The sequence below is a fragment of the Myotis lucifugus genome, unplaced genomic scaffold, assembly GCF_000147115.1.
Source record: "Myotis lucifugus unplaced genomic scaffold, Myoluc2.0 scaffold_0, whole genome shotgun sequence".
NCBI lineage: Eukaryota > Metazoa > Chordata > Mammalia > Chiroptera > Vespertilionidae > Myotis > Myotis lucifugus.
This window is the reverse complement of record NW_005871048.1, coordinates 9,024,095-9,048,833: the sequence shown is the minus strand read 5'-3', so window position 1 is coordinate 9,048,833 and position 24,739 is coordinate 9,024,095. Positions and strand designations below refer to the sequence as shown.

The 24,739-nt window shown below is 34.2% G+C and overlaps 1 protein-coding gene across 16 annotated transcripts in view; it reads left to right on the top strand.

Moving 5' to 3' along the window:
• DMXL1 (Dmx like 1) overlaps nt 1-24,739 on the top strand; it is a 139,838-nt gene that overhangs the window by 75,456 nt on the left and 39,643 nt on the right. For 14 of the 16 annotated variants that reach the window (XR_002826570.1, XR_002826572.1, XM_006081119.3 and 11 more), the window contains 6 exons: nt 2,574-2,650; nt 5,385-5,512; nt 6,555-6,803; nt 15,224-15,402; nt 20,804-20,931; nt 22,936-23,021. Coding sequence is in view for 12 of the 16 variants with exons in the window: in XM_006081119.3 (XP_006081181.1) it covers nt 2,574-2,650; nt 5,385-5,512; nt 6,555-6,803; nt 15,224-15,402; nt 20,804-20,931; nt 22,936-23,021 (847 nt within the window). In the remaining 4 variants the exon portion in view is untranslated. Of the gene's footprint in view, nt 1-2,573; nt 2,651-5,384; nt 5,513-6,554; nt 6,804-15,223; nt 15,403-15,760; nt 15,865-20,803; nt 20,932-22,935; nt 23,022-24,739 lie in introns of those variants that run through there. The other 2 variants (XR_002826604.1, XR_002826599.1) reach the window with 2 other exon arrangements.

Genomic DNA, 24,739 nt, shown 5'->3' with positions numbered 1-24,739 from the left:
TACTTGTGTTACTTATACCCACTAGAGTATTTTAATTTTTAATCCAATGCTAGTTACTAAGTCTTATTTAGCCATTTTATTAAGATAAGAGTAATTGGTATATATGCAGATACGTGATTTCTTTAGCAGTACACTTAGTCAAAAAGCTGATTGTTTTTTAGATATAGAGACTTAATATTATGGTGTGAAGTTACTAATATCTATGTAAAGGTTTTCTTTGTTAATATGAAAAGATTACATATTTTCAGGACAATGTGAAGTATTTTGTCCCAGTGAATCCTCTAGGGCAGTGGTCGGCAAACTCATTAGTCAACAGAGCCAAATATCAACAGCACAACGACTGAAATTTCTTTTGAGAGCCACATTTTTTAAACTTAAACTATATAGGTAGGTACATTGTTATTAACTTAATTAGGGTACTCCTAAGGCTTAGGAAGAGCCACACTCAAGGGGCCAAAGAGCCGCATGTGGCTTGCGAGCCGTGGTTTGCCGACCACAGATCTAGGATGACTTCAGATTTCTGTTGGTAAGCAGAATGTTTGCAGGGCTGACAGAGAATCTGGGTCATACATTTTTCATCTTCCAACAGCCAAGCATAGCATATTATTCTGGGTTCTCTTGAGAAATAGAACCAATAAGGGGTGTGCGTGCATGTGTAAAGAGCTTTATTATAAGCAATTGGCTCACATGATTATGGAGGCTGAGAAGCCCAAAGATGTGCATTTGACAAGCTGGAGACCCAGGAGAGCTGATCATGTAGTTCCAGTCCTAGTCTGAAGTCCTGAGAACCAGGATAGCTGGTAATGTAAATTCCAGTTCCAAGAAGAGCCAGTATTTCAGTTCTAATTCAAAGGCAGGGCCTGAGCCAGTTTGGCTCAGTGGATGGAGTGTTGGCCTGGGGACTGAAGGATCCGGGTTTCAGTTCTGGTCAAGGGCATGTACCTCGGTTGCAGGCTCCTGTCGGCCCGGGCCCTGGTAGGGACACATACAGGAGGCAACCAATCGACGTGTTTCACATCAGTATTTCTCTTTGTCTTTCCCTCTCCCACTCTCTAAAAATCAATGGAAAAATATCCTAGGGTGAGGATTAAAAAAAAAAAAAAGTCAGGAAAGACTCAAGACTCACGTCAATGCAACCAGGCAGAATTCCCTCATTCTCTACTTTTTTTGTTCTATTCAGGTCTTCCAGTTGATTGGATGAGGCCTTCCCCTATCTGCTTTGCTTAGTGTTCCAATTCAAGTGATAATCTCCCCAAATCACCCTAACAGATGCACCTAGGATAATGTTTGACCAAATGTCTGGGCACCTGAAGACCTGGTCATGTTCACATATAAAATTAATAATCACATCTAGGTTATTTCATATCATGATTGCAGGAGGTTTTTTGTTGTTGTTGTTTTAAGTATTTTTTTATTGATTTCAGAGAGGAAGAGAGAGGGAGAGAGAGATAGAAACATCAATAACGAGAGAGGGTCATTGATCTGCTGCCTCCTATATGCCCCGGACTGGGGATTGAGCCTGCAACCTGGGTATGTGCCCTGACCAGGAATCTAACCATGACTTCCTGGTTAATAGGTCAGTGTTCAACCACTGAGCCATGATGGTTGTTCTGGTTGCAGGAGTTGTAAAAGCAGCAAGAATTTGCAAGGCCTTTTGAGGACTAGGTTCAGAATTCACACATGACTTCTGTTGTATCCTCCTGGTCCAAGCAAGTTAGAAGGCCAGTCCAGATTCAATAAGTGGGGAAACGGTCTCCACATTTTGATTGGAGAAGCTGAAAAATATTCTATCATTTTCACAATCTTCCATATATGGTCTTTGCTGTCATAATTTTATATGATATTCATAATTTTAATTCATACTACATGTCTTGCTGATAATTGAAGTAGAAATAGCAATGAGATTTTAATCTATCCATTTTTTATCAACTTAAAAGACTGTCATACCTTCTTAATTAGATCAAGAACTTAGTCTTTTAATAGTTGTCTAGTCTACTTTCTTACCTAGGTTACACTTCTTCATCCTTAGATCTACTTCTATTATTTCTCATCATGCCATGTTTAGAACCTCTTGCCCAATACAAATGTTTCCCTTTAATTGCTGTGGTTCATACCTTCTTTCTCTTAAATTTCACTTTCTTTAAATTGTTTGCTTTCTGTAGTCACTAGAATATGTGGTAGCATATTCTTCAATGACCTGTCAATAGGTGAACTGTCTTTTATCAGGCTCTGCTTTTTTATATTTTGGTTGAGGAAGAAGCAGGTTGAACCCTAAAGGGTTTGCTTTTGATACACGGTTCATGAACTACTGAATAGCTGGCATCTGTTCCCATTTGCTCTTAAAATAGAATATAGGTAGCAGGTATGTGTTTTATAATTTCTACCGAAGGCCTCAGTATTTTTTCTTTATCTGTAGTGAGGCCTCAGAAGGTAGAGATTAGTGTTTAGGAGAAAAAATAGTTTATAAGGGCAAAATCATTTTTTCATCTTTTAAAAATGCTGATTATGTTAGGTCTTGAAAAAAGTTACATTGCACACTTAAAATAATGTTGGTGTTTGTTTGTTTTTTCCAGGTATATGTAATGCATACTTTAGCAGCCTCACTTTCTGCTTGTATATATCAGTGCCTTTGTGGTAGTCATAACTACAGGTAAATATCTTTGTGAAATTTTAAAATGTGTGCAGCAAACTGATGAGTTTTCAGAATATATATGCTCTTGCTTTGAAAAAACTGTATACAGCACTATACTTTTAAATAATGCAAAAAGCATATGGTTGAAGTGTTGAGTCCTTTTTTTTTCATCTTTGAAATTTTAACTTGTGCCTTTATGGCAAATGAATCTCAAGTAAACCCTTGTCAACATAACTTACTTTATAGCCTTTTATTGATCAGTGCCTAATGCCAGACATCATGATAAGCACTGAGGTAAGTTCTCCTTCCTTAAGGTTAATGTAGTTTGTTACTAATAAATGTGAATGAATAAATGATATATGGTATGGCATAGTACTTAAATGATAAGTACTATAATATGATGGATAGTACAGAGGAAGGAGTGACTGACTTGGAATCAGGAAAATTTTTACAGAAGAATTGATGCTTATTTTGTTGATGATTTTTCCTCTTTAAGTCCTAACTTTTCACTGTAATTCATCCAGGCTTTAAAAAAATATTGTTTAACGCTCAGGGGTCTTTCTATATCTTTCTTTAGTTCTTTTCCTTTCCTATTAGACAGATATTAGAACTTATGGGTTCCTCTTATTTTTCTTTTAGCTTTCACTTGCTTCTTTTTTTTTAATTTTAATTTTATTTTATTTTTTATTACTTTATCTCTTTTTTTTCTTTGTTTTCCTGTTTTTGTTTGTTGCTTTATTTTCTATTTCTTTTCACATTATTTTTCCATCACTCTATTTTAGTTTATTTTTATTTGCTATTTTATACCATTTTTGAAATCAAATATTTTGTAAATTTATTATTTTTTTTTTCTCGTTCTCTTTCCTCTTATCCACCCATCCCCTTTCTACTTCCTCTATACTGAACTGAGATCCTCCCATATTCATCCAACTTTTAACCTTATCTTCTATATATAAGCTCAGCATCTACAGATTCTGCCCCCACCGTCTTTGCTGGGGGTTTGGTGTTTGTATTTTTTTTTTTAATTTTTAAATTATAATTATTTTGTTTGTTTGTTTGTTTATGTATTGGTTCTGTGGTGTTTTCCCCATATATATAATATCCTTTTCTTCCTTCTTCTTTTTCTCTCCTATCTTTTTCACTCTCTTCGATATCATTTATGCTCTCTTTTCTCGCCCCTAATTTTCTTTTCTCAGGTGGTCACTTATAGTAGGATTATTATTGTCGTGAGTACATTCGTGCTTTGGTCCCTTTGTGTTATGTCTTGTCGAGGTGAATTTTATCCTGTCTGGCAGCTTTCACTTGTTTCTTACCTTTATTTCTTTTTGCTGCTTTTCAGGAGAAATCCTAGCTTCATTTTCTAGACACTAATTCATTCTTCAGCAACATCTTATCTTTTATTAAGTCTAAGTGTTTCATTTTTTAAGACCTCTGTTGATTTTAATAGCAATATTTATTATGACTTATTGCCTTTATTTATTGATTTTTGTTTAACCTGTCTGAAGATAAAGCATTTTTCTTAATGTTCTGATAAGTCTGCTTCCTCAGGTGCAGGTCTTTCACTGAGTTTTTTGTCTCTTACATGATGTCAGCCTTCCTTGGTACTGATTTTTTTCAGTCTGTTTATGTTATAAATTATGTGAATTTTCCCATGGGTAATCTTAGCTTACTACCCTGGTTATGTATTTCTAGGTTTGCTTTAACTTGATTTTTTTTTTTTTACTCTGATCCTCCAAGAGTTCATTTTCTCGTTATTAAGTATAACTTTACTTTCACCAACATATTTTTATCTTTCTTATATCCATTTGCTGTAATGGGATTTTTTTGTTGTTACTCTGCCATCTTGTACTTGGAAAATAAAGCAAGAGAAACTATTTACAAATGCATCAAAATGCTATCATTAATAAGACTTACTAATCAGAATAGGTCTAAACAATTAAATGTTCTTTATAAATATCATATTCCTTTACTTAATGCACAGTACAGAAATTTGACAGGTTAGCAAAATGTTATGTATTTTAAAAAATCTTAAATTTTTCTGTTATATTTCATAGTCTGTGTCAAGCTGCAAGTTATTTTGTTCATTCATCTGTTTAGTTTTAAAGTGCCATTTACTTGGGGAAGCTTACCCTGAATTCCCAAATTATGTGAAATTCTCCTGTCTTTTGCTTTCATGGCACTGTATTGAATAGATTTTGTCTTTAAAAACATGGTAAAATTATTTGTGTCTAATTTCCCTATCAGGCTATAAATTTCATGGGAGACACACACCATGTTTTTTATTATATGCCTGGAACTTGGTGCATATACTTGATGTAATCTACCCTGATGTAGGATAGACTAGCCATTAAATATTAAACCTAAATTGACTTCGTTTTCAGCCAAATAACCTTGTTTTAAAGTGTAATGTATAAGCTTGCTATTTGTGGTCAATAGTAATTCAGTTTTCTCATTTGTACATATTCTATGTCTTCACTAAATAAACTTAAAACCTATCACATGTTTTAATTTAAAAAATTTGTATATTTATAATTAAAGGATACTTTATTTTAATATAGCACTTGACTATAGAATATAGTGTAGATGTAATAGTAGTGTAACTGATAACAAAAATTTATACTTAAGGTACCCTAGAAGTTAGATCTAAAACATGGAATATTATATGTGAAAATCATTTTAGATCTGTATATTATTGTTGTTGTTATTGTGGGCCATTGTAGATTACTATTACTTAAATGTTTTCTTCTCTTAGCTCATTTCAAACAAATCAGTTTACTGGAATGGTGTATCAGACAGTACTGCTTCCCCATCGACATTCTTTGAAAACAGGAAGCTTAGATGAAGCAATAACTCCTAATACATCACCAGCTCAGTGGCCAGGTATAAATAATTTATATGTGTATGAGTTTTTCTTAGCTTGAATTTAATCAGATGAGGAAAAATTAGGTTTGGTTGGGTTTTGCTATATGATAACCATTATTAAATATTTTTTAGAATTGATATCAGTTCAGCATTCTCCACTCATTACAAATTATGCAGTCACTTAATTTTAGTATTTACTTCATCATTATATTAAAGTAACTCAAATGTTTTGTTATATTTTTATAATTTTGCAGAAAAATATTTATCATAGCAATTATATTTTATCTATCATATTTTTTTATTTTCTAATATATTTTCACTAATTTCAGAGAGGAAGGGAGAGGGAGAGAGAGATAAAAGCATCAATGATGTGAGAGAATCATTGATCGGCTGCCTCCTACATGCCTCCTACTGGGGATGGAGCCTGTATCCTTGGCATGTGCCCTGACTGGAAATCGAACCATGACCTCCTGGTTCATAGGTTGATGCTTAACCATTAACCCACACCAGCTGGGCTGTTTTTTTTTTTTTAATTTTTTTTCAATCCTCACCCAAGGAGTGAGGATATTTTTTCACTGACTTTTTTTAGAGAGGTGGAAGGAAAGGAGGAAGGGGAGAAAGAGAGGAGAGAGAACAACATTGATGCGAGACACATCGATTGGTTGCCTCCTGCATGCACCCCTGAGCGGGGGGTGCCTGGGTGGGGGTGGGGGGGTGGAATTGAACCTGAAACCCAGTGTATGCCCTTGACCTGAGAATTGAACCTGGAAATCTAACCTGTGACCCTCCAGTGAGCAGGCCTACACTCTAACCATGGAGCTATGCCAGCCAGTGCTTATCTATCATATTTGAATCAGATTACAGATTTTTAGTGTTTCTCTAAATTGAATGAAAGCTCAGAATTATGCATTAACCCATAGTGACCTCTACTCATCTATGAATTTAGAGAAGAAAATGTTTTAATCCTAATGTAATAAAGTTTTTTTAAAAATCAGAAAATGTAGTTAATTTTTTATTTTTAAAATTTATCGTCAGTGGTATGTGTTTGTTGTTTTTCTAGGAATAACTTCTCTAATTCGACTTTTGAATTCTTCTGGTGAAGAAGCCCAGTCAGGGCTTACAATTTTGCTCTGTGAGATTCTCACAGCAGTGTATCTTAGTCTCTTCATCCATGGCTTGGCAACACATTCTAGTAATGAACTATTTCGGATTGTGGCACATCCTCTAAATGAAAAAATGTGGTCTGCTGTATTTGGTGGAGGTGCATGTCTTTCCAGCAAAGAACAGACACACTCAAAAGCATTACCCGGTTAGTTTTTTATTTGTTTTATGTGTTGTTGTTCATTAAAGACTGAGGCTTCATTTATTTATCAGAATGGTAACTTTGTCAAATGTAAATACATTTCAATTTATTTATAGAAAGATCTTGATACAGACCATATTCTTAAATTCTGAACCAATATTTTTATGGTGAAAATGCATTATAAAGTTATTGGTGCAATTTCAAACTTTAAGATACTCATGTACCAGTGATTAGGACTATCTAATGTAATTTTCTTTGATCTTTTACTATTGAAATTTTCATTTGTTGAAATAATGCATAACATTGGTTTTTGTTCTATCCCAAATACAGATTCTCTCTTCTTTCTTTGGCAGGAAGGCACTTTGCTATGCCTAGCCCCCACCAGGTAGTGGTATTCTCCATGGAATGTGTGGGCTTTTCCAAAGCTTTTTCAGCCATCAGTTCTCATAGCCCTCCCAGTCTTGCAGGCAAGATATTAGCTTTAGAAATAGGCTTCTACAGTCCAGCTTGCTTTGTGTTGTTTTGGAGGGGTTTGGGGTACAGTGGGCCAGTTTTGTTTTGTTTGGCACTTACTGTAGAAAATTGAAAATTTATTTTAAGCAAGCCATATTTTTGATTTAAAAAATGATTAGCATATTAGAAAATCATTTCTGCATTTTTATTCTTTTTAAAATTCTTTATTTTGATGTTTTCTATTCCTTACACTTTAACATATTTTTAAATGTGTAGAGATAAAGAAATGTCACTGCTAATCATGCCAAATCGAACTATGGCTTGAAATAATAGGAAAAATTTTCAAATGACGCTGCTTCGTGTTTTGCATATTATGATTCTGGACATTAGGGGTTTTGGATTTCTAAGTGTTCCATAATACTATGAAAAGTAAATATTTTAAACAATTGTATCCTCTTCTGAACTTTCTAACATTGAAACTATATGTGTTTATTTAAAGATAGAAACACCACACTTTCTTGACTTGAAAAGAATCTTCATAATGCTTCTGCCTTTTTAAAAAGTTTTCTTTTTGTAATTTATCGCCCATATGTGATAATATTGCTTTTAAATTTAAAAAAATATTCTGATTTTCATAACTTCTCTTTTATAATTTTTAAAGAGTAATTTCCCTGCTTTATTTTTTGATATGGATAAAAAAAGGAAAAGACTAACTTAAAAGTCTAATAGGGAGTAGAATTTATAGCTCTATTGAGATTAGTATTAAATAAATAATTGGCAGATTAATTTTTGCACTGTTTTTAGTGTGTTGTAAGAGAAAAGCATTTGTTAAGACTGATCTTATTAATGTGAAATGTTAAAAAGGGATAAGTTTTTACTATGGAATATCCATATACCTGTAAAAATTAAAAATGCATTCTTACTGGCTAGGTATTAGGTCTCAGTTCCAGCCATTTTTGCTGAACACAGATATATAAAAAACCTTCCTAAAAGCCCAGGTTGTTCTTTGTTTAGCCATTCAGATTTAATTGTTTCTAGACAGAAATATCATTACATAAATTATCTTTCAAGTACACCCTATCATAAATACTATCATAAATTATATCCCACCACTGGCAGGCAAATAATATAGAATACTTAAAAGATGGTTCACTTAGTGGTAGGGCTGGTTGTAGCCACATCTAGGTTATGTGATGCTCATCTGTTTTTGAGAACCCACAAACTATTCTGAATACAACAACTAAAGCAGCGTTTATAGAAGACATGAATTACATGATTCACCAGTTTGCTAACCAAAAAATAGGGGTACTCACTGAATGGTGAAGCCAAAGGCCTAATGGCCCCAAAGCTGATCTAGTTTGAGAAGGAGTGGGTAGAAAAAGAAAGAAAGACGTAGAAAAACAGAGATAAAGGGGGAAGAGGTAAAAACAGTAGATAGTAATTAGAAGCAGCAGTCCAGTGAAGCAGAATCAACTGACAGTTGGAGAGAGAAAATCTGAGAACAGAAAGTCAACCAAAACTAGAAACAAGTAGGAGTGCCTTTCAACATAAGGCAGAGTTCTGAAATCTCCATTTTTGAAGGCAATATTATGTTCTGAAAACTCACCAACTGAAGCAGCACAGCAGCCTGATACATTTTAGGTTGTAAGTAAGCAGTCATGCAGGTTTGAATTACTGTTAACCATAATTATAATATCCCAAGAGTCTAATTGTACATACATTCAGTATACATTGTTGACCAAGGGTATAAAATAATGTGCTTTAGAAAAATTGCCCTGAGTGCAGCCAAAATAGTCTATAGAGCAGTGGTTCTCAACCTTGGCTGCACATTAGAATCACCTGGGACAGAAATCAGGCTTTTAAAAAGATTCCCAGGTGATTCTAATGTGCAGCCAAGGTTGAGAACCACTGCTATAGAGTATTTCATTTTCCTGACAGCTTAATCAGTGTCAAAGTATGGTATATTCAAAACGAAATAAATGCTTGGAACCCCTAAAAATCTGTGTTTTAAAAAGTGTTTTCATAAACTTGGTACTCTGAGAGTAATTTAAAAGTCACTATTTTCTTGTTCTGGTATAAATCTTCATTTTAATTTTCTTTGAAATATTGGTCTCATAAACTAAATTATATTTCTAGAGAATGTTTATTATACAGTCAGTGTACTAATTCTTTTAGTGACAAAATTTAATTATGACATACACTTTGTAATATAAGACAATGATAGATGATTTTTATTAGATGTTAGCTTGGCAGACAAAATTCTTAACCAACATGTTAATGTATATATATCAGTAGTGTATTTTTAAAATAAGTTTAATTTGCTTTGTGGACTTCAGTTATATGTAAATGAAGGATTTATTATTTTCTAATTAATTAAAATTATAGTGCAGGTATATGTTCATGGAGTTTAAAGTAGACCATCAACTGAGCAATAGAAATTTTCAAAAAATTACCTTTTTTCTGCTAACAGTTAGAAATCCATACTTTTGCTTTTCATTGCATATTTTATAGCAAATAAAAATATTTAAAGATTTTTTTGCTTTTGTTATAATATTTGAAATTAACAAGAATTGTGAATTGTTTATCTTGATAAATTTATAGTAATGATTTTTAATGTCTCCAAATTGAGAATGAAATATAAAATGAGTGTTTGTGGTAAGCATGTTATTTTTTTCATTTTTACCACAAAACTGCTAATGATCTAGATATTTTAAAGTATATTTTTGGTATTTGGTTATTTATATTAAATACAGATCAGAAAATACAGATGTTTTGCTTTTTCCCATTTTATTTGTATAAAATAATAGTTGTTTAGTATTTAATGATTGTACATCAGTGTATCCTATCTAATAAAAGAGTAATATGTAAATTAACCACCACTCCATGACAAAAGATGGTGCCCATAGTGGCCGGTGTGGGACTCTGGCGGCGTCGCCCGGCTGAACGGAGGGAGGGGAGGGGCCTCGGGCCGGAGGCCAGGACAAGGGACGCTGGCGTCGTTGCATGCTGGGCTGAGGGGACCCCCTCCTCCTATGCACAAATTTCGTGCACCAGGCCTCTAGTTTACAATATAAAATAAAATCAACTATTGAAAATATAGTTGAATATGCCAAACACTTATAATTATCTGATGCACTGCAAAATAACTAGTTTTACTAGAAAAGGGAATATATTTTTTGGTTAGAATCCTTGGACAGACTTTTCTATGAGGGCCATATGGTATAAATTTTAAAGTTTAAAAAGCATTAGATTCATTTCATAACTACAGGGGAAGGCACATACTTAGAAAATAAAGGTAGAGAAAGCATAGAAGGTTAAAAAAACACTAAGACATGCACATGTGTAAAATTTTACAGATAAATATTTTTTTATGAAACATCTCAGCTCTTACCTAGACTCCCTCATTCTTACTGAAATTAAGCATGTGATCTCTATGTCCAATCCCATTTTCTAATATATTCTGGCAGTCCTAAGTACTGCAGCAAAATAGCTTTAATGTATTTTCTATATTATAAATTTTTAATATGGTCAAAAACATAAAATATACTATCTAAACTATTTGTGTACAGTTCATTAGTAATAAGTACTTTCACATTGCTGTGAAACAAATCTCCAGAACTTATTCATTTTACAAATTTGAAACTTTATACCCATTAAACAACTTCCCCTTTTCCCTTTCACCATCTCCTGTAACCACCATTCTACTTTCTGTTTCCATGAATTTGACTACTTTTGTTACTTCATATAGGGGAGTCTTACAATATTTGTCTTTTTGTGATTTCCTTTTTTCACTTAGCATAATGTCCTCAAGGTTCATCTGTGTTTTAACATGTGGCAGGATTTCCTTCCTTTGTACACCTGAATAATATTTCATTGTATAGACAGGGTGGTGCAAAAGTAGGTTTACATTTGTGAGTACATGAAACGCAGTTTATTGTTATTTATAATTATTATATTATTTTTCATACAAACAACTATAAACCTACTTTACCCCACCCTGTATATACTCCATTCAGATTTTTAATAAGTCTGTTGAGTTTGAGCTGAAATCCTATAGACAGAACCATATTGTAGCCAGCAGGGTGATTGAAAAGTAGCACACAAGGGCAGTTATCTCCAGATTTTTTAAATTGCATAACCCTATCCTTGAAACATGCTTGAGCAAAACCCCAAGATATGTACATTATTTATCTATAAATAACATGTACTGTTGTTGATCCAGATATTAAACAGTGACAATTTTTATTTTCTTCTTCCCTTCTCTTTTTCTTCTGCCTGCCCTTTTCCTTCTTCCTTCCCCTTGTGCCTTCTTCTTTCCCTCAACCCCCTTCTCTTTTTTCGCCACCACTCCTCTCTTCTTTTCTCTTTTCCCTTCTTACCCCTTTTCTCCTCTTTGCTTTCTCCTTCCCCACTTGTACTTATTAAAAAAATAAATCTGAATATTTTTCTTCCATATTTCAATGAACCATTTTGACACCAACTGCTTTGGAGACTACCTTGCTCTGTGGTTTGGAGACACAGATCACTGCTTTCTGTTAAGAAATTCATCAGTTCATTTTTATGGACATTTATGAAGCAGGTTCACTGTGGGAAGTATTGATCCTAGGAAAATCTTAAGAGTCAATAGTCTTGGTAAAATCTGATATCACCTGCCAGACTTTATTTTATCATTAATTTTATTCTTTGAAGATTAAGAAGTACCTTAAATTCACTGCTTATTTAATCTCCCGATTTTGTCTTTTCCTTTTATGAGCATTTGAAGTTTACTTGTAAAATCATGTTTTACATAGAACTTTGAGAATTTGTTTTATACTTAATTTATGTTCACATACATTTGTAGTACACCCCTAATGATAAAGGAGAGTGAATATATTTCTCTTAGGAGACCTCTTAGACTGAATTACTTTGCTGAAGGGAAGAAATCTATTTTATTTTAAACTTATATGACTTTTTATCTTCTCCATATCTGTTGCTTTCAACATAAAATGTTTTAAATCATCAATTAAGTTATTTAACTCCACCTCCCCCCCAAAAAAATTAATTTGGAGCTAAATTTGAAGGTCCAGGATATATGCCTCCTAAAGCTTTATGCATACTCTGGGACACTATGGATTGTGCCTTAGATTGAGAAGTGGAGAATGAGATGGTTCTGCTGGTTACTCTGAGGTCAGTTTTTGAAAGAAATAACATTTTAATCTAGGTTCAGAATATTAATTTTGTTGTTTCTGATTTTATTTAATTATTTTTTTTAATCCTCACCTGAGGATATTTTTCTATTGATTTTTAGAGAGAGTGGGAGAGAGAGGGAATGACAGAGAAAAATATCGATGTGAGAGAAACACATCAATTGGTTGCCTCTGCATGCACCCAACAAGGGCCTGGGCTGGTGAAGAGCCTGCAACTGAAGTATATGCTCTTCTTTTTTTTCTTTATTGATTAAGGTATCACATATGTGTCCTTATCCCTCCATTGCCCCCCACCCCCCCCACTCATGTCCTCACCCCCCTGGTGTCTGTGTCTATTGGTTAGGCTTATATGCATGTATACAAGGGGGAGAGATCAACTGAAGTATGTTTTCTTGACCGGAATCAAACCCAGGGCCCTTCAGCCCTCAGGCCGGTACTCTATCCACTAAGCCACACCGGCTAGAGCTGATTTTATTTAAAATAATAACCTGGAAAAAAGTGTTAATTTATTAGCCTTCCTTGTGTGTTAATTTTAACGAAAGCAGTATAAATGTGGTAAAATTCAGCAGTACAGAAGAACTTAATGATAAAAAACATTGTCTTTCTTACTTCTTTGTATCTCCCACGTCCGTTCCTTATATGTAGCCTCAACCATTCTCCATTTCTGTTTTGAGTTCTTTGGCGTGTTATTTCCATAATTCTAAGGAAACCACTGCAGAATGTGTTAAAGATGAGGATAGGGCTTCTTGTATTCTCAGTCCACAATCTTGTCATGGAAGCCCACTTTTCAAAAGTACATTCTGTGAATCCAAAGCAACTGAGAAATTTATTTTTTGAATTCATAAGTTCTGTATCTAAAGTTCCTTTTCACTTCTCCCTAATACTAAATTTTTTCTTCTATTACTAGTAAAGTAGCCATTTACCCCTTTAATAATGGAACAGTAGCATCAGTTTTTACCCAAGGAATGGCAGAAGTTTTTGATATTTAATTATTAGCATTTTCAAAAGCAAGCAGTGAGTACTCAATAGCCAAATAGTTTCTATTGCTGCCCTTAAGTTTCATGACCACTCTAACCCAATGTGATTTAAGTATAAAATTATTTTAGGTCTGCTGCAATTTGAGGGTGAAGAGGGAGCATCTACCCTAATAACAAGTTACAGACCATTTGTTTGCTAGGAGGCATCATTCAGATTATTTTTTTTTTTTTTTGTAGCATTTCAGGTAATATAACATTCAGTAATGTGAACTTGTTTGTCATGTCCCTCCCCCCCATTGTCCTTGTTTATTAATAGTGTTTTGATAAATAGTTTTATACCTCTGGGATTGAGTCTGTAATTTTAAATATTTTCCCTGAGTGTGGTTAATCTCTTATTTTCATGTCATCTGTCTGGCTTCACAGACTATATCTTAAAATGTTTTCTCATTTTAAAAACCCTCTTATGTTCTGCTTTAAAAAAAAATCTACATTTTTATGACGTTTATTAATTTAGCATTGTTTGAAAATTTTATTTTCCAGGTGATCCCCTAAGCTTTTATGAAGCTGTCTAATTTAAAAACAAAGGCAAAATAGTAATGTTAAATTTAAATGATAGATTTATCTTAAACCATAGCAATTATTTGAAAAGTAAAAAAACAACAACAACCTTTATAACCTGAATATTTTACCTAGTGAAAATTTGGAAAAATCACTGTTTAAGTTTTAGAATATATGTAAATGTATGCAACAGGTATATTAGAAAGGTTATTGTTAATTATCAATTACTAATAAGAACAGAAAAAATTATACATTTAATTTAATAGTTCCTTTTAAGCCTTTTGAAAGATTATGTAATAATCATACCACTTTTTAGCCATGTCTTAGAATACTAATTTTATTTAACTTAATTTCCTTTTTCTGAAATAATTATTCTGTTAAACTGAGCTTGGCTGTAGCTTGATATAATGCATGAGCATGCTGTTTATGCAAGCCAAGTAGCTTCAGACAATAAAACAAAGTTTATTACAGCACAATTATTGCATTCATTTGGGAGGTAAATTCATGCTCACTGGAACCATTGAAGGAGAATATTGATGTGCTTTAATGTGGCGTTGTTTGTCTATCAGGTCATGCCTGTGTTTAGGAGATCCTTGATTCTTCACTGGTGATTTGTATACTGTGACTTAGTGTTCATTAAAGATTTGCATAACTTGCTTTTCTATGCTAATTCCCTTAATATTCTAAGGTAAAATGCTAAAAGAATACTGTTAAGTGTTTTGAAGTTAAAACAATAGAGATTACATATTCTACCTCTTTGTTAATCCATTGACTAGAAAATTCCATCTTCAAACCATTTCTAAAAGTCTGAGTCAGTTTAATTAAATAGTTATGTGTTTGAATTTTTAAATTTTCATTGAAAATGTAGTTTTATATGTAGATAAAAGGCCAGTGATTACTGAAGAATCTCCTGAGTTGTTGCCTTTAATTAACATTGACATCCATGATATTCTTTTTTGTTACCATGATGTTCTTAAAAAAACAAAACAGAACAATGTAGATAATTTCCTATCATGTGGGGGCTCATTTACAAGCAGATACTACATCCTACCACCTACATATACAATGCATAAGTCAACAGAGAGTGAGATAAATTTAAGGTAGTTTTTGTCTCACTTCCTCTATCAATTTTCTTACCTTACTATCATAATAAGAATCTCAGTTTTGTGTGTGTACTTATTTATAGTTAGCCTTAGGTCTTATACAATGAAAATAGTACTTACTTAATAATACTTTACTTTGTTCTTATTAGTTTCCTCACTAGTGGAAGAAGGAGAGAAACAGAACACACGTTTTAGGCCATCAAAAGTGTCTGGCAGAGAATCTGCCCCACTGACCTCTTCCTCACCGCCAATAAACCAGGAGTCATTGACAGTGAAAGAGAAGTTCATCCCACCTGAGCTCAGCATCTGGGACTATTTCATAGCCAAGGTAATAAAAGTGCTGTCCAGATCAATATTTATGCAGTTAAGTGGAAATGGAAGTGTTTAAAATTAGTGTAATTGTTGGTGCTTCCAAATATTTTCCCACTGTGGTTTAGGAAATTTTCATTTTATCAGGCTACATTCCCCCCAAAAAACAAATATTTTGCCTATACTTCCAACCAGTTTTTAAGGCAGTTCCTTGCTAAGTTATGATTTTTGCATTTTATATGAAGTTCATTTATTAAGATGAAAAGATAAATTAGTTAACACCTTAATACCAATGTACTTGGTAGTAATTAGGGAATCAAGTCCATCAGAAGTTAAACTGCCATCCATATTCTCATTTTTTTTTTTCTATATTACAGGCAGTCCTGCATTGGTTGATATACACAGATTTCATCTTTTTAATTAAATAACATTAGCCCCTCAACAACATGATTCAAGTTTAAATTACCACAGTATATTAAATGTGAGTAATTACATCAAGTACAAAGTTCCCTGCTAGCTTTTCAATCCACAAATTACAATGAAAATAACAGATGTACCTCATGATCAGTGACTAATCACAGCAATTCTTTCAAAGTCTGCTGGTGATTAGTCATTTAGTATCTGTTGTGCAGTTCATACATAGACAGGAAAAGGGGTTGTGTCCTGCCTCCTTGTCTCCCATTATAAACCCAAGTGACATTTTGTAAAATTGGATAATTAGAAGAGGGAATTGACTAACATTGATGAAAAGGCAACAAAAAATACGAAAAGTGATAGTACTAGAAGTGAAATTCAAATCAAATGTAAAGTTATAGAAAAATTAGCTAACTTTGGAATTATTGACTTTACTGTTATTTAAGAGACTCTAGATCTGCAGCTAGAGAAATCTAGTTAAGGCCAACTTATCAACATAAATGAGGAAAATGTGACAAAAGGATGAAGATGTTCCAGAGATAGTGAAATGAGCAAAAAACAAACAAACAAACAAACACCTTCCTGTTAAAGGAACTCTGGGTAATATTTCACAACATTGAAAGCACAAAGCATAAAATGTTGGAAGCTGATACAGACTTAGATACGTTTATGACAGTTTGCCAAGATTAGAAAAGATGCTTTATACTGTTAGAAGGCAAGTACTCAGTAAATTTTTTTTCAAAAATATAAAGTACTTTAATTCTCAATGTTTCTAACACTTTACAGTGTATAAAATAAATATTTTTACTATTTTTTATTTTCCTAGCTGACCGTAAGAGTTTCTAGTGTTTTGACAAATATTTTTAATAGTCACAGAATCTTGTAATGCTAAAACCAGTTTGGCTCAGTGGATAGAGCGTCGGCCTGCGGACTGAAAGGTCCCAGGTTCGATTCCGGTCAAGGGCATGTACCTGGGTTGCGGGCACATCCCCAGTGGGAGATGTGCAGGAGGCAGCTGATCGATGTTTCTCTCTCATTGATGTTTCTAACTCTCTCTCTCTCTCTTCCTCTCTGTAAAAAATCAATAAAAATATATATTTTTTAAAAATAGTCACAGAATCTTGTCATTTTCCACTGATTATTAAGATTGCTTTGCATGGCTCCAGCTTGCTTAGACATTTTTATATTCCTGCACTACATGCCAAGCAAGAACTACCTGTATATGTCTTCTCCTGTAATCAGACAAATTTCTTATATAAGCAGCAGTTTTTATTTTCTCTTGTCTTTTATGCTTCACTGTAAAGAAAGACATTTGCACAGTCATTTATTCATTGAACAAATGTTTACTAAGCACTTATTTATATGGGAATGTCTTTGTTTCATCTTCATTTTTGAAGCATAGATTGCTGGATATAGGGTTCTTGATTAACATGTTCTTCTTATACCTGGATCTTCTTGTTAAATTTCTGATTGGTCTGCTCTTGCCCCAGTCTGTATCACAGCCTCAGGATAGATGAGATGTTAGCCTTCCCTAAATGTTTAATGATGAGATATCTGTAGTTTTTTACAGTGCCATGGGGTATGGAATTTTTATTAAAGTCAACCTCCTTTGGTCAAGAAGCAGAGTTCTTAGTCCTCACAGACTGCCCTTCTGGCCCTGATAGAACAATTGTACCACAGAGTGGCAGGGGTGGGGATGAGGGTAGCCCCTGGCTAAAATGCCAGATTCTGACTGTTTTACAGAGATTCAGTAGATATTTCTTACATATTTTTAATGTGTTATATGCATGTGGTCACTTTCCAATATCTTTAAATGATTGTTTTTGACAATTTTATGCAGTTTTATTATTGCTTTTTGGGGAGAAGATTTACCAAACCTCTTTACTCAGCTATTCCAGAAGTTCTGTCCTCCCTGCTATGTTTCTGTATAACTTTTCAAACTTCCCACATCTCTTTCATTCTCACTGTTAATTGATGACCTCATATCTTAGGTCATTAAAAAATAGAATTAGACAAAACTCTTTTATCATCCTGTCATGAAGCTCTAACTGTGTTTCCTTTCATCTTCTTCTTTCCTCCTGTTATTATGAAGAGTCCTTCCTATCAAAGACTCCATTTCTCTTCTGAATCCCATGTTTGCTTTTCTTCTATACTCTTTGCTTTGCCTTCAGTTCTCTCCTCTCTATTGGCTCCTTCCATCAGGGCAGAAATGTGCTCTCCTGTTTCCCATTCCAAATCCAGCTTTAATCCCCCAAATTTTTCAGCTATTCCATTTCTCTGCTTTCTATTTTTTTTTTAATATGCTTTTATTGATTTCAGAGAGGAAGGGACAGGCAGAGATAGAAACATCAATGGTGAGAGAGAATTATTGATCGGCTGGGAATTGAACCTGCAACCTGGGCATGTGCCCTGACCTGGAATAAAACTGTGACCTCCTGGTTCATAGGTTGACGCTCAACCACTGATCCATACTGGCCAGACTCTGCTTTCTATTCTTATTCAACTTTTCAAAACTATATGCAGTAGTTGTCCTTATCTGTGCGGAATATGTTCCAAGACCCCAGTGGAAGGCTGAATCCAGAGGAGGTACCAGCCCCTCACCACACACACACACACACGCACACACACATAAACAGTTGAAATTTTCACGTACAACTGTAGTCAGCCAGCTGCATACAAACCACGGATCAAAAATACAGTTGACCCTTGAACAACACAGGCTTGAACTATGTGGATCTAGTAAAAATCCATGTGTAAGTAAATCCACACAAGTCAAACCCATGTTGTTCAAGGGGCAATTGTATATATTTTGTTTTTTCCTATACATACATACCTAGGATAAAGATTAATTTATAAATTAGGCATTGTAAGAGATTAACAACAATAACTAATAATAAAATCGAACAATTATAATGACAATAAACTCTAATAGGGAGGTAACTGGTATCTCTCTCAAAATATCTAATTGTACTATACTCACCCTTCTTGTGATGATGTGAGATGATACAATGCTTACTTGATGCGATAATGTGAGATGAATTGTAGGCATTGTGACGTAGTATTAGACTACTATAAGGTTACTTGAACATAAGCACTGCCATACCACACTGTCTATCTGATAACCAAAATGGTTACTTAGTGATAATGGGCAGGTAACATTTATAGCATGGATACACTGAACAAAGGGTTGATACACATCTTGGGTGGTACAGAGCAAGGCAATGCAAGATTTCATCATGCTACTCAGAACAGCACGCATTTTAAAACTTAGGAATTCTTTATTTTTTAAATTTTCTATTTCATATTTCGAACTGAAGTTGATCACAGGTAATTGAAACCACAGGAAGTGAAACCACTTGAAAGGAGGAGGCTCCATTTTTTTATTACCTTAGATCCCTTTCATATTTACCTATTGTATGACATCTCACACAACTACCCTGCTGAAACTGCTGTTCTTGAGATTCAGGTGGCACACATGTCAAATATAACTGAAACTTCTTGATCATCATCTTATTTTACCTCTTAGCAATATACAGCACATCTGACCATTTCCTTCTTTTTGAAATACTTAAACTCTTGTTCTCCGATGCTGCTTTCTTCAATTTTTTCCCCTAACCTTACTATTAATTCCTTCATAGTTTTTCTACTTGACCTGTGAATCTTGATCTTCAAGATTTGGGTTTTGGTATTTATTTTCTCTAATACCTCCTCTCTTAACAATCAAAGTCCTCTTGTTTTAGTAAATGGCATCTTTATCCTTATAGTTGCTCAAGCCAGCAAACCAGAAATCATATTTTTCCTCTGTTTCTCTTGCTCTCCAGATTTATTAGCAAATCTGTCAATGCTTTCCCCCAAATACACTATAAATCTGTTATTTCTCTTCATCTCCATCACTAACACTTGTGTGTAGACTGCCAGTTCTTGCCTTAGTTATTGATGTGTCCATTTCTACTCTTGCCATTTGACTTTTCTTTCATAAGTGAGTGGTGTTGGTAATATTATTGACATAAATCTTATTACCTGTCCTCTACTTAAAACTCATTTGTGACACTCCATTACACTCTATAAATGCACTCTACTTAGCTTTCTACTATTTACCTATTTTTTTCCATTAAATTATAAGCTCTGTGACGGCAGTGACTGTGTATATATCTTATCAAGTGCTAGTGGCCTGGTGCACGACATTTGTGCACTGGGGGGTGGGGGGGGTCCCTCAGCCCAGTCTGTGCCATCTCACAGTCCGGGACCCCTCGAGGGATGTCCTCTGAGGGGCCCTTAAGTGCTGCAGCGGAGGCAGGAGAGGCTCTCGCCACCGCCGCTGTGCTCGCCAGCCCAGCTTCTGGCTGAGCGGTGCTCCCCCTGTGGGAGCGCACTGACCACCAGGGGGCAGCTCCTACGTTGAGCGTCTGCCCCCTAGTGGTCAGTGCCCGTCATTGCGACTAGTAGTTCCGCTGTTTGGTCGATTTCCATATTAGCCTTTTATTATATAGGATGCTTTTTTAAACACAGTAGATACCTGATAAAATTTTGTTGAATGGATGAATAAGTAAGGAAATTGTGTAAAGTGATGTCAAAGACATAGAATGTCAAGAAAAAAGAAGCAGCTCTGCCCAGTTTTTCTCAGTGGTTAGAGCATTGGCCCATGGACCAAAGGGTCAAGGGTTTGATTCCCAGTCAAGGGAAAGTACCTCAGTTGCAGATTCCCCAGCCCTGGTAGAGGCACATGCAGGAGGCAACCAATCAATGTATCTCTCTCACATTTCTCTCCTCTCTCTCTCTCTCTCTCTCTCTCTCTCTCTCTCTCTCTCTCTCTCTCCTTCCCTTTCTCTTCTCCTCCCTTCTCCCTCCCTTCCACTCTCTAGAAATCAATGGAAAAAATCAAATGCTGGTTTTACTTCTTATAACAAAATATCTGAAAATGGGATAAATTGCTAATATTAGACTATGTAATTCAATGTATTAAATCAGATAGTTCATGGTAAATTCTGTAACTTTTTTTATTTTAGCCTTTTTTACCCCCTTCCCTAAGTAGAGAATATGATTCAGAGGAGAGTGTGGACAGTGATGATGATGATGATGATGATGATGTTTCAGATTTCCATCTCCAAGAGCATTCTAATTCAAATTCATACAGGTATGGAATACTTAATGTTAAGCTTTTTTAAAAAATGTCATATATAATATTTTTGAAAATAGTACATGTGAAACTAGTGGCTTAGGACTTATAACACATTTAACTTAGATTTCTTTAATTGAAATTGGTAAATTCCTTTTCTTAATAATTCCACAGATGACCTATACTTTTTATTAGTCCTCAAAAATGTTACTATCAGATTAGTCTTTGGCTTTTGCTCCCTAATGTAAATAATTCCCACTGTTTTATCCTAGAAAATCTAATGTCTTTTCAGTGAACATTAGTATGCTAACATGTCAGTGATCACTGTTTTAAAAATTATTTCATATATGATAAGAATCATAAATGTTCAAAACATTCACCCTCAATGAGTATTATTCTTATATGTAGGAGTGCTGGTATATTTGTTACCTTGCTTTTATTAATGTGTTGATTATTTCTTGTTGATTTAATTTTGGTTGTTTTTTTAATATATGAAATATTAACATGGCTCAAAAATCAAATTGTGTAACTCAACAACAAAAGCTCAACCCAATTAAAAATCAACAAATGATTAGAATAGACATTTTCCCAAAAAAGTTACAAAAATGACCAATGAAGTACTCCTTTATTGAAAGGCACATGAAAAAAATGCTCACTATAGCTGATCAGTAGGGAAATGCAAGTCAAAATCACTATGAAAGATGATCTCAGACCCATTGAGATGGCTACTATCGAAAAAAAACACATCCAGAAAATAAAAGTGTTGGCAAGGGTGCGGAGAAACTGGAACCCTATGCTATGTTAGTGGGAAAGTAAAATGGTGCAACCATCATGGAAAACAGTATGACAGTTTCTCAAAAATTAAAAATGGAATTATCATGTGATCCATCAATTTGACTCCTGGGTATATACCCAAAAGAATACAAAGCAGGTTATTAAACAGGTGTTTGTACACCCATGTTCATAACAACATTATTCATAATAGCCAGTGGGGTAGAAGCAACTTGAATATCTATCAGCAGGTAAATGCATAAACACAATGTGATATAAATGTACAATGGAATATTATTCAACCTTTAAAAGTATAGAAATTCTGATACATGCTACTATGATATGGATGTATCTTGACAGCATTATGCTAAGCAAATTAAACCACAAAAAGAAAAATACTGTATAATTCCACTTATATGAGATACCTAGAGTAATCAAATTCATAGACAGAAAATAGAATGGTGGTTGCCAGGGGCTAGGAGAAGGTGGAAATGGAGAATTGTTGCTTAATGGGTATAGAGTTTCAGTTTTGCAAGATGAAAAGGATTCTGGAAATAGATGGTTGCACAGCAATATAAATATATTTAATGCGACTGAACTGTATGCTTGATAATAGTTAAGATGATAAATTTTATGATTTGTTTACCACAGCTTAAAGAAATAAAAAGCCATTACTCTAAGAAATAAATGTGTCACTTGAAATAAAAGAGAAGCTGAAATATTTTTAAATAAAAACATAAAACTGTATAAAAATGTGAAATAAGAAGTCTCACCATTTCTCTCTTCCAGCTAATGTCTCTTCTACACCCTCTACAGTTTCTGGCTTATTTTTCTGTTTGCAGAATTAAGCATGTGTGTGTATGTGTGAAATCTTGTATTTCCCCTGTAGGTAGCATACTATATGTAGTGTTCCATAACTTTTTATTTGTCAATACATACTGGAGTCCACACCATATTAACACTTAGAGATCCTTTTTCATTCTTTAAAAATGGCTACCCTAATATTCCGTGGTTCAAAACTGTAGATATTTAACCAGTACTCTCTTGATAGATAATTTGATTGTTTCTAGTATTTTGCTATTGTAGATAATGCAGACTTGACTACTACATGCATTTGGTGTTTTTTTGTTTGTTTTTGTGGAAGTATATAATTAGGATAAATTACTAGTAGTGGAATTGTTGGGTCAGAGAGTGGTGTATTCTTAAATCCCTGAGTAAAATTTAACAGATCTACTGTTGCTTTATTTTTAGTTGGTCATTGATGCGCTTGGCAATGGTGCAATTGGTACTCAACAACTTGAAGACTTTCTATCCCTTTGCAGGTCACGATCTTGCAGGTAAAAAATATTTTATTTTATTTATTTGTTTTTTAAAATATTTTTTTTTGTGTTTTTTTTTTTTTGAGAGAGAGAAAGAGAGAGAGAGAGAGAGAGAGAGAGAGAGAGAGAGAGAGAGAGAGAAACATCGATGAGAGATCAACGATTGGCTGCCTCCTGCATACCCCCTTCTGGGGATCGAGCCTGCAATCTGGGCATGTGCCCTGACTGGAAATCAAACCAGTAACCTCTTGGTGCATGGTCTGATGCTCAACCACTGAGCCACACCAGCTGGGCTAAAAAATATATATTTTTTAAATTTTTTTTATATTCTTTATTAGTTAAGGTATTACAAATGTGTCCTCATCCCCCCTAAAAAATATTTTAACATGAATTAATATTGCCATTGCTTTTGATTTACTATTTTGTATTTTTTCAAATAATGGAGAAAAAGTTTAATAACTTCCTATTGTAGAAGATAGGTTTCTGTTAACCAACCCAACCGTCTATAGATATGTCTATCACCTTGTTAGTGCTCTTAGGAGGACAAGAAAGCAGGGAATTTGAACCTGATGTGATTGACTTTATTGAGACTGTAATTATAGCCATAGCTGAGATATTGGGAGATTTAATAGTGGTAGACACATAGAAAACTAAGTAAATGGGAAAAGTTAGAGATTAATCCAAGGGAGGAAACGTAGTATAGGAAAGAAAGAGTCATGTTAGGATACCAAGTGATTCAGCTGTGATCTGTATTTAATATATATATAAAGGTGAAAACTAAAATGCCAATTTATTTATTTTTTTTTCTTTCATACATTTTATTGATCTTTTACAGAGAGGAAGGGAGAGAGATAGAGAGTCAGAAACATCGATGAGAGAGAAACATCGATCAGCCGCCTCCTGCACATCTCCCACCGGGGATGTGCCCGCAACCAAGGTACATGCCCTTGACCGGAATCGAACCTGGGACCTTTCAGTCCGCAGGCCGACGCTCTATCCACTGAGCCAAACCGGTTTCGGCTAAAATGCCAATTTAATAAAAAATTATTATGTGATTATATTGGAATGATGGAGAGAGTTTATTCTCATATTCTATAGTAGTATATCAGAAGATCATTTCTAAAATTGAAAGATTAAGAATTCACAGTATGAACATGTTTAGATTTTTGTAGGTAAAGAGCTAAAAGTTGAGAGTAGGATTAGGATTCAAGAGTATAGAAGTGGAGAATTGGAAAGTGCTGCATTTCATAGTATTACATAACTTTTTTTTTTTACTTTTGTGAATTATTTAATTTTCTAAGCAAATTGTAGTTATATGCTATACAGAATTGTGCTGATACAAAGGTTAAAGCAATTAATTTTCTTCCCAGACATAGTTTTATAATATTCCGGTAATTTTTTTGTGTGAAATTAAAGTCAAAAGCAGTAATTGACATAGCTGTTATTTAAATCATGGCATAAATATTATTCCAAGTACTAGTTGTAAAGCTATGATATAATTTTGACTTAGATTGCCCATTTTTTGTTGATGTCCTTGGCCACCTATTTATGTTGAAATGTTACACAAATTTATGATATCCTTTTTTAAAATACGTTTTTTTTTATTGCTTTCAGAGAGGAAGGGAGAGGGAGAGGGAGATAGAAACATCAATGATGAAAATCATTGATCAGTTGCCTCCTGCATGCTCCCTAATAGGGATCAAGCCTGTAACCTGGGCATGTGCCCTGACCAGGAA